General features: G+C 44.3%; 1 protein-coding gene across 6 annotated transcripts in view; it reads right to left on the bottom strand.

Annotated features, from left to right (window-relative positions):
• Syne1 (spectrin repeat containing nuclear envelope protein 1) overlaps positions 1 to 15812 on the bottom strand; it is a 467607-nt gene that overhangs the window by 208596 nt on the left and 243199 nt on the right. For all 6 annotated transcript variants that reach the window (XM_042055521.1, XM_038339737.1, XM_038339735.1 and 3 more), the window contains 8 exons: positions 15544 to 15726; positions 10754 to 10897; positions 10270 to 10425; positions 8099 to 8263; positions 6166 to 6338; positions 4722 to 4875; positions 2545 to 2688; positions 616 to 780 (listed from right to left, as the gene is read on the bottom strand). In XM_042055521.1, coding sequence (XP_041911455.1) covers positions 616 to 780; positions 2545 to 2688; positions 4722 to 4875; positions 6166 to 6338; positions 8099 to 8263; positions 10270 to 10425; positions 10754 to 10897; positions 15544 to 15726 — 1284 coding nt within the window. The remainder of the gene's footprint in view (positions 1 to 615; positions 781 to 2544; positions 2689 to 4721; positions 4876 to 6165; positions 6339 to 8098; positions 8264 to 10269; positions 10426 to 10753; positions 10898 to 15543; positions 15727 to 15812) is intronic.

Below are 15812 nucleotides of genomic sequence, written 5' to 3'. Positions count from 1 at the left end.
TGCTCATGGGTTTGCTTTCCTCACTAAATGTATGCAACTAATGCTCAAGCCATCTCCATATGTTGTTGCTTGTGAAGTGTTTGCTTTGTGTTTGGTGTTGAAGGAGTGAATAAGGTTGAGGGCTGTTGACCACTGTGCCCACCCTATCTGCAGTGTCCAGAGGATCCACATGCCCCCAGCTACACTGATTTCTTCTTCTTGAATTCTCAGCCAAGTCCCACACCCTCCAGAGCGCTAGAGGTTTTGACTGAAGCCAAGTAGCTACAGATCGTGTTATCAGTTCCACTCAGAGCCTGCAATATTTCGTTGGTGCTTGCTGTTTAATCATTCACCTGAAACTGTCTTTTTGAGAGCAACAGGCAGGTGTTTTTGTTGGGCAACACCATGCACTAGCTCAGTAGCCACCCTGTAGCCAAATGAGTCCTCCAAGAGCTGGTTTTGTTGGTTTAAATTGCCTAACAAGTGATGGGAACTTGAATGTTCCAGACCAAGCCTTCCCTTAACTGAATGCGTATCAGCGTTCTGTTGGAGCCACGGTCACATTCACTTCCCATTGTTTGAAATTATAATTCCATTTTTCATAGAAAGGGACCCTTGGATTTCTGATAGAATTACCTGGAGATCCCGCAATGCTGTCTCATGCGTGTGGCTGTCACCCTCAAGGGCCGAGCATCGGTCAAGCTTCTCTTGTTCTTGCCCCAGCCAATTTTCAAACGTCTTTAGGTCTCTCTGGTACTCCTGGTGAAGGCGAACTAGCTTTTCTAATTTCGTTACTGCTTCCTGTGATCAGTATTTAAAATAGTTAAGAAAGAAACATATCACTGAATGCAGAATTCACTTTTGGAGTTACATTTTCTTTTACGTACGTGTGTGTGTGTGTGTGTGTGTGTGTGTGTATGTGTTGCATACATGCTACTCAATGCCTGTGGAGGTCAGAGGATAACTTTTGGGATTCAGTTCTCTCCTTCCAGTGTAGGGATCTGGCTCAAACTCAAGTTGTCAGGTTTGGTGACAAGAGCCTTTGCTTGCTGAAACATCTTGTCAGCTACATGCTTGAAATTTTAGAACAGCATAATTATAAGTTCATTAGAAAAATGAGTAATTTCCCTTTTCAAAAGAACCTTTAAATTCCCCATACAGAAAAAGGACGCAGTTGAGAGCTGACAGGGAGTGAGGTTAATTGAAGGTAAATACATTCAAAATATACTGTATGAAATCCTCACAGAACCAATAAAAAATGAACAAGAAAAAAGAAAAAAATCCTATTTCTCTCTAAGGAAAAGAATAATAAAATATAAAAACAACTACTTAAGCCTGGAAAGATCTCGAAGATCACTGTGAAATAACCACTGGTCTGTGAATTTTCAATGACATGCTAATGGTCACGCCAAAAATGAAGGGACTTTCCTTTTCTTAAAAATTCAATCTGCAGCGAAAACGGAAGCAGTTACATTATGTCTTAAGTGAGAGTTAGGAGTTGGTGGGCTTGTTTTCCTGGACTTTGTCTAGTCATGGAGAATGTGCTCCTGAAATGTGTCACCATTGTCCTTGGGAAGCCTAGGTGACAAACGGTGAATGCTACCAGGTTTCTGTTGGTTAATGGGACTCTACCACCACGGGGGTAATAAGCCAATCAAACCGAATTAATAAAGCAGGGTTTAATCTGAGCAAAGCACTCCTGGGTGACCCTCAGGAGGGTGTGAGAGGCATCACATGGCAGTTAGGGCTACCAGGTCTTTCTTTTTTTTCTTTTTCTTTTTTGCTTTTTGGTTTTTGGTTTTTCGTGACAGAGTTTCTTGGTAGCTTTGGAGTCCATCCTAGAACTAGCTCTTATAGACTAGGCTAGCCTTGAGTGATCAGGTCTCAAGGAGCCTATAAGGCACGGTCTTGAGCAGTCCCGAGGAAGGGCTGACTTTTGGCGGGCTTTCTCAGGAGTAGAGTTTGAAGAGGGCATCTCCAGGGAAGAGGCTGCTTGGCTGCTGAGGGCGGGGTCTGGAATGAGGCTCTGAGCTGGAGATTCCAAATAATTGTTTTAAATTTTATAAAACTCCCATAGCCTAACTTCACACAGAATTTAGGATTTTTTTTGCTAGGCGGTGGTGGCGCACGCCTCCCAGTACTCAGGAGGCAGAGCCAGGAGGATCTCTCTTAGTTCAAGGCCAACCTGGTCTACAAGAGCTAGTTCCAGGACAGGCACCAAAGCTACAGAGAAACCCTGTCTTGAAAAACAAAACAAAAAGGAAAAAAAAAAAGAAAAAGAATTTAGGATTTTTTCAATGTGACACTCTCTGAAATTTTTGTGACAATATTACATTTCTAGTTGGGTCTTTTGTTGAGAATTATTTTTTTCTACATTAACTTTTAGGTATTAAAAATATCCAAAGTGTTGTCTAATTTTGCTAGTAATATTTTTAAAATGCTAAGATTCAGTTTGTTTTACCCTGTTTTCACAAGGTTGTTGGTCTTGAAAGCATTGAGTGTTTAAGTTGGTCAGCTGTCCACTCTCCTACCTGGGTGAATCCACTGGACTCGGGATAGCCATACCTTAGCCCTCTCTTTGATGGCTTGGTGTCGCTCCTGCAGATCCTGCAGTTCTAATTGGGTGACATAATGCTCCGTCATGCCTGCCCCCTTGACTTCAATGGTCTCCAGCAGGCTGCTGTGGCTCAAGACTTCTTCATTTAACAGCTAGGGAACAAAAGGATAAAAAGTTAAAGTGAATTGCTCATGAACAAGTACAATAATGATCTTGCAAAAATTAAGGGGTATTAGTGTGGCAAAGGACCTTTAGCTGTCCGTCCACTCACTTTAATTATACAGGTGTGTGTGTGTGTGTGTGTGTGTGTGTGTGTGTGTGTGTGTGTGTGAAAACTATGTATATAATGTTTCTATGTGCATTTCGTATCTGGTCCAGAATGACTCTGAGACACTATTTCCTAATTATCTACTTTATATCTCTGCTTGAATATTTCAAATTTCTTATATTTAGAAATGGCCTCCTGATTTCCGCTGTCTTTTATCTTTCTGTCTTATCTGGCTTTCTCCCCAGCCTTTTTTTTTTTTTTAAAGGAAATGCCACTCCCACCCACCTCACCTCATCTCTCAAACAGCCAGTCTAGAACACGGGAAGGAGTTACCTGCTCTCTCACCTACTCCAGGCCTTTCTTAACTTTCAATTGGATTTTAGCAGGAGGAGGCCCTCAGACAGAGGTAAAGTGGAAGATTAGGTGGTAGCTGGGATGTGGAGTCTACTGGAGGCTGCACACAGTGCAGGAAAAGGTGCCTGTGCCCTCTCCCAGGTCACCCCTAGCACCCTTCACCGTTATCTCTGCACAATTCTCATTCCATAGTGCACCAGGACCTCTTCTTTCTGAACCTACGGACGTGACAGACTCAGTCTTCGATCCCTCCAGACTATTCTTTGTGCTCAATCCTTTAGGGCATCGTCAGCCTGTCTCCTGTTTCAGAAATGCCTTTCTTGTCCCTCTGCCCTGACTCCAAACAATCTATGCTAACCCTTTCCAAATTAGTGTCTCACACCTCACAGTATCTCTTTGTGATATCTCCCAGTTGGAATTCTCACTTAAATGCATATTAGTGAGTGTACACATCCCTGGCCGAATGCAACCTTTGCTTGAGATCTTACAAATACCAGAGGGAGCTCACTGCTATGATGTAAGCAATGGGAAACCAGTGAGGGAGGTGTTCACCTTTACGTGAATACAGCAGCCAATTGATCAACAAGAAACACGGTGAAATTTAGCCTTAGGATTCAGGAGAAACAGATGGAGCAGCAATAACTGGTGGTGGTGCTATGGGAACGAGAAAGATGGATCCTGGGGTGAGGCGGTGGCCAACTTAAGCTGTTACTTAAGAGATGATACAAATAAGCAGAAAAAATGGAGCATGAAGGATTTCCACACAGTATATAGTAAATTCAGTTCAAGACATGATATTCCAAAGAATTCGCCCTGGAGGGAGGAATCCAACAAAGGGCTCCAGTATGTTATGTTTGAAGATTGCTTCAGTAAAAGAGGATTTTTGTTTGTTTGTTTTTTGTTTTGTGGAGACAGGGTTTTACTGTGTCTCCCTGGCTGACCTGGAACTCGCTCTGTAAACCAGGCTGGCCTCAAACTCACAGAGATCCATCTGCCTCTGCCTTCCCAGTGCTGGGATTAAAGGCATGTGCCACTCACCCAGTTAATGAAAGGGTTTTAATTAAACTCTTTACATATTTTAAAACTTTCTCATATAGCATTTAGAACCATATGATGTTGATCAAAATTGTTCACAAGTAGTAATATAGGGCCTATGGTTTAGCTCTCTGGTTCGGTGTTTGCCCAACATGTATAAGGCCTTGTTGGGTTTAATATCCAGCATTGAGGGTGAGAGAGCAGGTAGGAAAACAAAACAAAACAAAAGCAAAAGGCAGTGGTAATTCAAAAGGATGTAATAAAAAGAAAGCACATGCTTCTGACATTCAGAAGAGACACGTTTTCAATCATTTGTGTCATAAAACATAGGTCTATATGATTATCTAGAAAAGAAAATCTTCACTCCTGAGTAAACTAACTACAAATAAAATTCTACTTTGGGACGATATTAGAAATTACAACCCAAGCTTCAAATATGAATTCCCCTGTGTGTGCACCCCTGGTGCCAGGTGACCACTGTTGCCTGGAGGTTATGACAGAACGCAGTCTGTGTACTCCATCTCAAACCTTGGCCTTCCCGAGAGCGGTCACTTTCTCCCGCAGCTCCGTGTGCTGTCTCTCCGACTCATTCAGGCTGCCTTCCACACCGTCCATCCAGCTGGAGAACTGCCGCACATCGTCCTGGTAACTTGTCCACTTAGAGAGCGCTCCTTCCAGCTGACTGAAAGGGGGGAAACATCAGTACCCCATCTGACTATCTTTAGGGGTCCGATGTCTGTCCTGTGTATTTGGTCCCCTCCAGCCTGCAGAGGGTGGAGAGGCCCGGGATAGACAGCTGGCCTGGGTTTACCAAACCCAACTTCAGAGAGCATGGTGCATTTAAATCCAAAGTGGACTGAACATGACCCCTAGAGGGTCAAGGGGACACCAGGCCCTGGGAGAGACTGAAGGCCACCCAGAGTAGAATCTCCAGGTCAAGTCAGAGCAGAACTCTGACCGCAGAGAGAGTCCACACTTACTCCACAGGTCAACCTACCAGGTCATTCAGAGTAAGAGTGACAGAGAGGAGTGACGACCAGAAGAAAGGACATTAGCACAGTGACCATTCTGCATGAAGTTTAAAAATCAGAAAACCACAATGGAAAATAGGGCCATATTTGCTGACGTGGTCTAAATATTAAAACATAATATTTTCCTGACAGATAAATCCTTCCTTCACTAATCGTACACATTTAATGCTGTGGATTATTGAGACTAATTTTCCTGCTGTGATTGGCCTTGGCAGCCACCATCAGCGGCCTCTCACACGTATCCTCAGATTTCCCACTGCAGAGGGCTGGAGACACTCCTGCTCCATGCTGTGCTCTGAGAGCACTGAGAACAGTGAGTGCCAAGGAATTGCCAGCCTCTAATAGACGGCCCTCAACTCTCTCCTGTGTCCTCTTTGTCTCCTCACCAGTATCTCCAGGTTCTGCCCCTGATGGGATAACTTGGAGGCACTAAAGCAGCACCCAGTGTCACCCTGCCAAGGAAGTCTCCACTGTGCCCTGAAGGACTGGTCTGATGACATTCCTTTCTTCCTCACTCCTCCCTGAGTGTCTCCTTAAGAGTCCTTCAAAGTGAATGACTTGGCTTGAATCAAAATATTCCCTCTTCATGAAATATTTATTACTCTTTGATTTCTAATCATCAATCAGGTAGAAGGAGATACACATTTTACTTATGTTAAAATGTAGGCCCTATATGTCAGGTCAACCAAATGCAAGGCCATACCCTCTAGATTCTCTTGTCCTTTAGAACTCTTAATAGGAGGAGAGGAAGCCAGTAAGAAGGGGAGAGAGGAGGATGGAAGGGAGGAAGGAAGGCCTGGAGGAAAAGAAGGGAAATAGGAAGTAGTAATTACGGCAGAAGGGAGAAAAGAAAGAGAGAGCAGGGAAGGAAAGCAGCCTTTCCTGAAGTATTCCTTGTCATTCCGTCATGGCTCCAGGGCACTGACCACAGCTTCCCTCACCTCTTACAGCGAATGGCGGCCGACAAGAGGGACTCCCACATCTCCTTCAGAGCCTGCAGCTGCTGCTGCACAGCCGCGCTGCCTTCTGGAGAGGTGCTCTGCAGAACGTACTCGCCCCGGGTCACGGTCATCTTCATCTGGATCTCCTTCTCCTGTTTGACAGACAACAGTGCCTGCCGGGAACAGATGCAGAAGCCTTTGTCTTTATAGGTTGATATTTTTGGTTTGTCTTTTGTTTTGTTTTGCTTTTTCTGTGTTGTACTGGCTATTCTAGAACTTTCTCTGGAACTAGCTCTGTAGACCAGGCTGGCCTGGAATTCACAAAGATCCACCCGCCTCTGCCTCCTGAGTGCTGGGACTAAGTGTGTCACTACCGCCCAGTGTGTGGCTCTCCCTAGTTCAGACTCTGAAGATGACAGGGTGGTGTGCTAGCCTGCCACCATCAGGCACCTGTGGGGAGACGCCTGAGGTGGCTGCCAATAGCCAGGCTCCAGCAACTGCTGGTTTTGAGTCTTCTCTGTTTAATCCCTTCCTTCCCCATCTCATTTTCCTGGTTTAACAGGGGGATTGTGTAGCCCCGGTCTCTCCAAGTTCTGAGAAGCTCATGTCTATCTAGTGCAGCCTCTCCATGGAAATGGGGAACAGGGATCAAGGTTTCCGGAGGCCCTGTTCCTTCTAACAGGAAATTTAAAGTCAGACTTGCAAAACTGGTAATATATGTCAAAGTGCAAAACTTCTGCTCACTTCTAACCTATGTCATACAGCCTCAGCCGAGCCTCTGGTGACCCCGCGCCTGGTGTGTCAAGACGGATTGGTCACCTTGCCTCCAATCACACCACACTGCTTTTGTCCTCTAGCTTCTGCTTTCATTTCCGTCTCCCTCAAACCTCCATCCAGTCACCTGCACCGGGACACTCCCTTCTTCTTCAGAAAAAGACATGCGTTTATGTTGTATGGGTGGGATGGAGAGGGAGGGAGAGAGAGAAGGAGTAAGCAAAGGGGAGGAAGGGAGGGAGGACAGACAGACAAAGAAAGGCAGAGAGAGACAGAGAGAGGACAAGTTGGGAGAGATGGTTCTGTCCTTCTACTATGTGGTGTCAGGAACTGGACTTGGTTTAATGGTGGCAAGTGACTTTCTCCACTGAGCTATCTCACCAGTCCCTCCATTCATCATTCCAAAAAGTCCAAGTTAGTTATAAGATATCCGGGGATACTTGCTCCAATGTTAAACCCATTCCTCCTAGACTGTTCCATCCCTGTGTTCCGTAAGCTACACATGCACACACACACACACACACACACACACACACACACATACACACACACGCACGCATGCACACACACACACACACACACACACACACACACACACACACATGCATCACCACCTGCAACCATGGTCTCCTAAATTTCATCCTCAGCAGCAGATAACACAGCTGTGGAGAACAAAGGTCATATTTTATCCACTTTTGATTTCCTGGTGTTAAAACAGAGTGCCAATCTACTGAAGGGCACTGAAGTTCCAAAGCAGAGATGAATGAACGAAAATTAATTATTTTTATTACAAATGCAAAATAGAATTGATATTTCAAAATGGGGGAAGAATTGATTAAAATGATACAGGCAGGAAAGTAAGTTGAATAGATGAGTACAATGTTTCACCAAAATATATCTTCAGGACACAAGTGTCTGCGATGGAATTTGAAGCTAGTTTCTTGATCAACAACTGAGCCAATAGCCACATTTGTGTCTTATTCTATTTTCTGTGGTGTTTGTGAATGAATGTGTCAGGGCTTTGAAGAATAATTCACGCTTAGGGATGAGCGTATTATCCAAGCAAAAACATTCACAGAGCATCCAGAAGGTTCTTACAGACAGAGGACCGCTTACTCACACCAGGCCAATAGAGACATGGGACGCTCAGTACACACACCTCCAGCTTGAGCATCCTGCCGTCCAGCACGCTCTTGTCTGACGTGGGGAGGCAGTATGAATCCAGCATGTGCACGGCGTCTGTCATCCAGTCCTGCAGCTCTTTGACACCCAGTGAGAACTGGCTGTGCTCGGCCACGATCCTGTCCAGCCTGGACACTTTCTCCTGGAAACAACAGAGATGGTTTTCTAGCTGTCAGCTCACTGGAGGCTAACATCTCATCGGAAACTGTCACAGTCATCCCAGAGGCTGCCCAGCAAAGGTTTGAGTCTGGCCTCACAAGGTATATGGCACACTTTTCTGAGATCTGTAGCCTAACCTGGTCAAAGGAAGAGACAATTGCATGTCACGGCCCTAAACAGATGGACTTATGAGCATCGTGAGTTAGTTTTTATTCAGTAGAATTTCTTCTTAAAGTCAACTGGCATTCAATTCACAGTAGGTTTAATTCACAGTCATTGGCTTTCACCTGTTATATCTGGTTCAACTGATACCATATATTCTTACAGACCCACACTGTAGACAGCGCCTTAAAAATAGCAATCTGATATTTCTGCAATAGTTCTAGACTACATGCATAGAATGCATGCATATTTAGTTGAAACAAATTCTGTGTAGGTGTGGAACAGGAAGTGAGGTCTCAGTCCACGTGCGGAGGATGTAACGTGTGCACCTGCCTTTTAAATGACAAGAAGGTCTGGCTGGTTTTCTCGTTAATTCCCTTCAGGTCACATCGAACAAGGTGGATGAAGACTAGGTAGCACTCAAGCTCTTGAGGTATTCAGATCTCTCTTGCTCTTTAATACGCAAGCAAATGCAAATGGTTTTGTTTGGGAAGGTTTCTTTTGTTTCTGTGTGTTGGGCTTTTATTATCTATCTATCTGTCTGTCTGTCTGTCTGTCTGTCTGTCTACCTACCTACGTACCTACCTACCTATGTTGAGACAGGCTTATACAGCCCAGCCTGGCTTTGACAGCACAGCCTACACTGACCTCGAATTTGCAGCAATCCCCTTGCTGCTGCCTCCTAAGTTCTGGGGTTCCAGATGTGCACAAGCACACCAGCTGTAAGAAGTTGTTCTTAATTCATTCCAGCTTTCAATATGTGCTGGATTTTCTAGAGTGAGATAAAGGCGACCTTTTCATCAATGCCGTGGGTACAAATGGCGACAGCTCACATCAAGACACAGCGAAGAGCCAGATTAGTGGATTAGAAGTAACTTCACTGTAAAATGGCATGGCCACATCCGAGATTAAACTATGATAGAGTCCCCAAATGCTAACATCTGAACTTTTCCAAACAGAAAGCACACATTGTAGTTTACGCAAGCTTGGACAGGACTGTTCCACTCACAGGCTTTGCATCGCTCTGGCAGGGTCACTCGGGGAGGTAGGTACTGTGTGTCCCCACTACTTTATCCTAAGGTCCTTGAAAGATTTATTCAGTTAGACTAGTCATCACCAGTTCCAAACTATGCTTGAGATTCTTTTTTTTAAAAAAAATATTTATTTATTTATTATGTATACAATATTCTGTCTGTGTGTATGTCTGCGGCCAGAAGAGGGCACCAGAACTCATTACAGATGGTTGTGAGCCACCATGTGGTTGCTGGGAATTGAACTCAGGACCTTTGGAAGAGCAGACAATGCTCTTAACCTCTGAGCCATCTCTCCAGCCCCCTATGCTTGAGGTTCTTAACTGAAATGATCAATTAACACATTCTCATCTACTACATAAAGAATATACAGAAGCTAGATGACATTTTAAAAATTACTCTAGATTTATTCTATGGCTCCCAATATATTTTAAAACGATTTCAGGCTCATGTTTTTTCTAGTGTAATTTAACCTGACAATCTTCAGAAAGGAACTCTGAGTTTAGCTTTTTTGTTATGTACTGAGCCATTGGAATCAGAGCGCTATGGAACACGTCACTTTATTAAGGATGGAAATTGGCAGTGTTTTCTGTCTTTGCGACACCCATTGCCGACTTCACAGTAAGAACTATGATACAAGTGACGAGTCCAAGTCAAGATGAGGGAGATGTCATGGTTACATGCCACAGGGTTGACCTGGGGACATCAGTCTGTGGAGTGACAGGGATGGACCCTGCATGACCTATCGGCATTCCCGTCAGCATCACACTCACACACAGCACATGCCAGCCGTTACCTTGGTTACATTGCTTAGCGCTAGATACTGAGAAGACAGCTGCGACACTCTGTGCACAAAGCTCTTGCTGGCAGCTTGTCCTTCCCACAGCTGCCGAGCTTTCTCCTTCAGCCTGTGGAGCTGAGGCTCGTAGCACTGTATCTCCTCAAGGACAGACTGGAAAGCACAAGCGGGTTACCGTTCAGAGGCTGGGGCAAGCACATTGAGGACAAAGCTCGGGCCCAGAGAACACGGAGATAAACACTGACAGGCAACTGGAGTCCTGTGAAGACATTGTTTTCAAGCTACACACAGTAAAAGGCCACAGGAAGAAAACACACCGTGTCTCGGAGGAGAGACGGGACACATTAATTCTGTCAGAACAGGGAGAAGGCACACGGGTGTCTCAAGGTGCCATGTCAGCTAAGACCGGGGTACCCAGCATGCATCTGGCCAGAGAGTGGACCGAGGAGGGAGTGCAGACGAGGCCACTTGGCCGGGTCACCTGGAGCTTCTGCTGCTCTCTCCTCTTAGCGGGCAGATCGTAGAGGCGATTGCTGCTCTCCTGTACCAGCCTCTCGGTTTTACTCAGCCAGTTCTGCACAGGTTCTGCACTCACTTCGAAGTCTTTCATCTGGATCTTTAGATTCTGCATGGGTTTAGGTAAGAGCAAGGATGAATGAGCAAACGCAAACCCCAAGGGGCTGACTGCCCACTCAGTAAGTACTCACTGCAAATGTGTGGGGACATGAATTTAATTCACAGAGAAAACGTAAAACGAACCAACAAAGCTAGCATGTGGGCATGGGTGTTTGTGACCCCAGAATTGAGAAGGACGATGCAGAAGGATCCCTGGAGACTAGCAGAATCTGAGCCATTTAGGCTTAGAAAGAGACCCTATCTTAAAAAACAAGATTGAGTTTGATTGAAGAAGATACTTGGTGTCATGCCCCCCCCCATAACACAGAGAGATAGAGAGAGACATAGACAGAGAGACCGAGACAAAGAGGAGAGGGAGCATGAGAGAAAGACAGAGAAAGAGAGATCCAAAGTCCTTCACTCGGCATTCAGAGCTTACTCTATGGGGCCCGACTGTTCCCCTTCTTGCATTTACTTCCTCCCAGTGTCTAGAACACTCCCTCTTTCACCTTAACTCCTTTATGACTTTGGATAGATCTTTAAGAATGTTTGTGCCTTTACTTTTCAAACTACAACCATTGTCTTTAATTCTCTAGCTCATCCGAGAGGTCATAGCTCTTTCCAGTTTCTGTGCATTTGCTCTTTAGACCCAGGCTTTATCATGAGCAGAGCTGGGCTGTGCACTTCCATGTGATTTCCAGCTATGCCTGGCCTCTACCCCAAGACTATAAGTTCCACAGTGGAAGGGCCCGCATCTCATGCTTAACGGAATACACCACATTTCCTTATGGAATAATCCAACATTGGTAAGGATTTATTAATGATAGGACAAGAAGCACTACATATAACTCCACACCTATGTAATTTATGTGTTTACTATGTTTTCCTTGTGTGAATATTCATGTGAGTGTGGACATGTATGTGAGGGCACACACATACATGAATGCGTTCCTATGAAGTCAACATCTTGGAAACTTTTTCCATGATTGCTTTCCACCTTAATTTTTATTATAATTTTTTAAAGATTTATTTTATTTTTAGTTGTGCATACATGTGTGTGTCTGTGTGTGAGCATGCATATGTGAATGCAGGCAAATGTGGAAGCTCAAGAGAGTTAGGGCCCCTGTAGCTGGAGCTACAGGTGGTTATGAGCTACCTGATATAGGAGGTGGGAAAACGAACTCAGCTCTCCTGCAAGAGCAGTGTGTGCTCTTAACCACCGAGCTGTTTTTCCAGCCCTTCCACATTATTTGTCTTGAGGTAGAATCTCTCAGTGAACTTGGAGTCTACCAGTTTGACTAGACTGGTCAGCCAGTGAGGTTCAAGGACCCCTTTTGTTCCTACTGCTTAAGTTCCTGAATTTTATGGGGGTGATGGAAACTGAATTTAGGTTCTCCTGCATGTGCAGCAAGCACATTACTGACTGGGTCATCTCCCTGACTCCCTGTTTATTTTGTTTTGAATACATTTATTCTAACCATTAAGAAATGCTAAGAGCTGTGTGCTTATCACATAAGGATAGTATAAATATTAATATTTTCATAGACTCTATAGATAACACATTAAAAGCATGCTGATAACATGCTATACATTTCACTAGTTTGTGAAATGTTAGATTTGCATGAATTTGAGTTTGTTATTAAACTTTCAATGTGGACCAACAAAAGAAGAGGTTAAGTAGTTTTAGTAAAGTACCAGGTCCATCAAATGTCAGCTGGAAAACTGAAGGATGAGGAATACAGAGACTACTGAACATCATTGTTTCAAAGCGCTCACTTCATTTGGTCCAGGGTATCCATAGCTCCTTGATCATGTTTTCCATAGGGAGATGGCTACCTACAGGAATACACTAGAGAGTTTAAAGTACCCCAGAGGTAAGATTATTAAGAGTGACTCCTGATAATATGTAAGGCTCATTAGAGCAGAAGTGTGTCCTGTTTTATTCTCTCCTGCCTTGCCAGAGTCCAGACTAATCATTGCCAAACACTAATGACATCATTGAATGCACTTGTAAGTTAAAGGCATTTCTGTCTTTCTATTATTGTTGTTTCAGGGAGCAGCTTACCATGACAACCAGATGACCGTGACCAAAAACCATGGGTTTGCAAATATCTCTGGGAGCACAGAAGAGAGCTGGATGCTTTATCTGTGCCCAGCGATTGTGTGCTGAGTACTCAACCCTTGTGTTAATGTAACTGTAGTTATGAGTTACTGAGGCATGGTGCTGGGTTTGGCTCATCTCCATCCCTTACCGGTTGTGCGAATTTGGCAGATTTTTAGCAATCCCATACCTTTGTCTGCTTCCCCCCTTCTTTTCTTTCCGTCATTCTTCCTCTACCTCCTTTCCTCTCCCCCTTTCTTCTTTCTTTAAATTATTTATTTATTTACTTATTTATTGACAGGGTCTCACTATATAATCCAGGATGGTCTCAAACTCACCATGTAGCCCAGTCTAGCTTCAAACTCCTAACCCTCCTGCCTCCATCTCTTTGCATTATATTTCTGTACTGCCATGCATGGCTCCGTTATTTCTTCAGCCACACGGCAGAAACAAATGATGCACAGCGATCTGTGATGGCTGTGAGAATTAATGTACTGGTGTGGAATCGCCCGCAAGCGCAGGTGCAGATTAATGTTCACCATCACTGGTTTTCCAGTTCTGTCCTCTCTCTGGATGCTTGTGCCGCTCTTAACCGCTGCAGTCCTGACCATTAGCCAAAGACCGCTTCCCCGGCGCACGAAACTGAGTGTGGATTAAGCTGATTAAATCATTCCATGCCCCAGGACTGCACATTTATATCCCCATTCGTATTTCAGCTGATAGCGCCCTTGTTCACACCTTCTTCCAGACGAGAAACTGGAGGATCAAACTGTCCTTTGACACCATCCCCTATAGCTCGTTGCCAAATCCTGCTGTGCTTTGTCTTAGAGACGAATCATCTACACTGTTACTCCTTCTGCCCTTTAGACCCTCCCTTTCAGCTGCACTGCTGTAACACGTTTCCTCTGCTTCTCCAGCTATGTGCGATTCCCCGTTCTTTACACGACATGCGGAAAGTTGACAGTTTCCCTTCAGCTTGAAGGCCTGCACATACCTCACTCAGTCTGTCTCAAGGAATCTACCACCCTAAGGATCTGCTGTATGTAATGAGTTCCACCCTCTGCATATATAACAGTACAGGATAGCTTCCATCCTGGGGAAAACCATGGCTTGGGTTCCTATGAAGGAAACTGACTGAGATTCAAGGTCAAACTACATGATATACAGACATTTTCTAATATGGTCCTAATCTGTATCTCCATTTACCTCAATTGTTCCTCTGCCTAAGCTTTATATCTGCATCAAATTTCTGAACATCTTCCACTTCTCAACAGCACTCACAATTTCCTAGACCTATGCACTCAGTTCCTTCTATGAGAAATGTGTGCCAGTGTTGGAAAACTTGAAGGGCACCTGTTCTTCAAGTTTAAATTCTTTGACTTCTCCAAATAGAGCCATTCTATGAGTGTCCACGCCCTTCCCTGAACATTCCTGCATTACAGTCATCTCTTTCATGGGAGTTACCTTCTAGAAAACGAAGTTCTAGAAACAAAGACTGGCCCTCCTCTATTCTCCCATGCTTTCCTATTACCGAAAGATATACTATAAGTCTATTGCTATTAGGAAAAGAGGGAGGGGTGGGATTGGGTCGAATAGAAGAGTCACACTCACCATGAAGACCAGGTGGATTAGCAAAACTGACAATCCCTGACCTCCCTGTTTTTGGGCAATATTTGAGTAAGACGATCTTGGCATGAGAGCCAGATTCACAGCACAATTCTTATTTTGGTGGCCACGTTGAGCTAATGATTTTTACAAGGATACAGGTAATTTCCAGGAACTGCATGGTCACCACTGTATCCAGTAGAGGATGCATGCCATGAACAACAGCTGACTACAGGGGAGAACTCCAAGCTCTTAGCTTAAGAAGAACCAAGAAAGTGTGTTTTCTCTTCCTGGTGGCAATCCCCCATTGCAATCTCCTTCCCATCTTGTATTCATTGTGCCCATCATCAAATTAAGGAGCTATCCTGCCAGGAAATGTTTCCAAAGCAAGACACTATCCATGCATCCAAGAGAGGAGTTAATACCTTTGTATTAACAGATGATCTCAGAAGAAAAGAAATTCTGCACTATAGTACAAGTTATGATATGATATTAGTAAGTCATCTTTGTGGGAAATGAAATCATATAAATGCTGTCTTCCCTCATACTTAACTCACCAAACTGAATGCTAGTGTGAGTTATATGAACTCTGAGCCAATATTTTGTAGCCTTGCAGGACTTGCTCTGTTCATTTTCCTAGAATAGTTGCCCAAACTGCAGTGTTTCAAAGGAAAGATTAAATGCGATGTCAGGCATGCAGTTGGCTGTTCCTGCATGGACGTGCATGGATGTGTCTGTGGCAATAGCCCCTGTTCAAGAAGCTGTTTAATCCTTCAAGGCTATGCATACTTCCAGTACTGAGCCCATCTTTAATCGTCTGACTACCTGTTCTTATGCAGAATGGAATGACCAGAATGCTTGGAAACCCTGTGCTGCACAGAAACCATTTTTACCCATGAACACCACCAAATACTGAAGAGCATGCTTGGGAATGGGCGGGGGTGCTGTACCTCTAAGGCGGATTCCTTCTGGTGGAGGTTTGCATGAAAATTTTTCCAGTCTTCTTTTGCAGTTGCAACTTTGGCCTGGACACCTTCTGCTTTCTCTTTGGTCAGCAGCAAGCTCAGTAGCTCCCCTTTAGACAGCATTGTATTTAACTTATGCTGCCCGTTTTCACTTTCTGACAGAAACTCCTATGAGAAAAATAGACAAATAGGTACCTTAAGACACGCCAAGCTGTAATGTTCTTTGCTTTTTCCCTGTGTGTCTCAGTGAAATC

Source organism: Arvicola amphibius, chromosome 8 (assembly GCF_903992535.2).
Source record: "Arvicola amphibius chromosome 8, mArvAmp1.2, whole genome shotgun sequence".
Classification (NCBI taxonomy): domain Eukaryota; kingdom Metazoa; phylum Chordata; class Mammalia; order Rodentia; family Cricetidae; genus Arvicola; species Arvicola amphibius.
The sequence above is the reverse complement of the archived record's forward strand: the minus strand, read 5'-3'. Positions and strand labels throughout refer to the sequence as shown.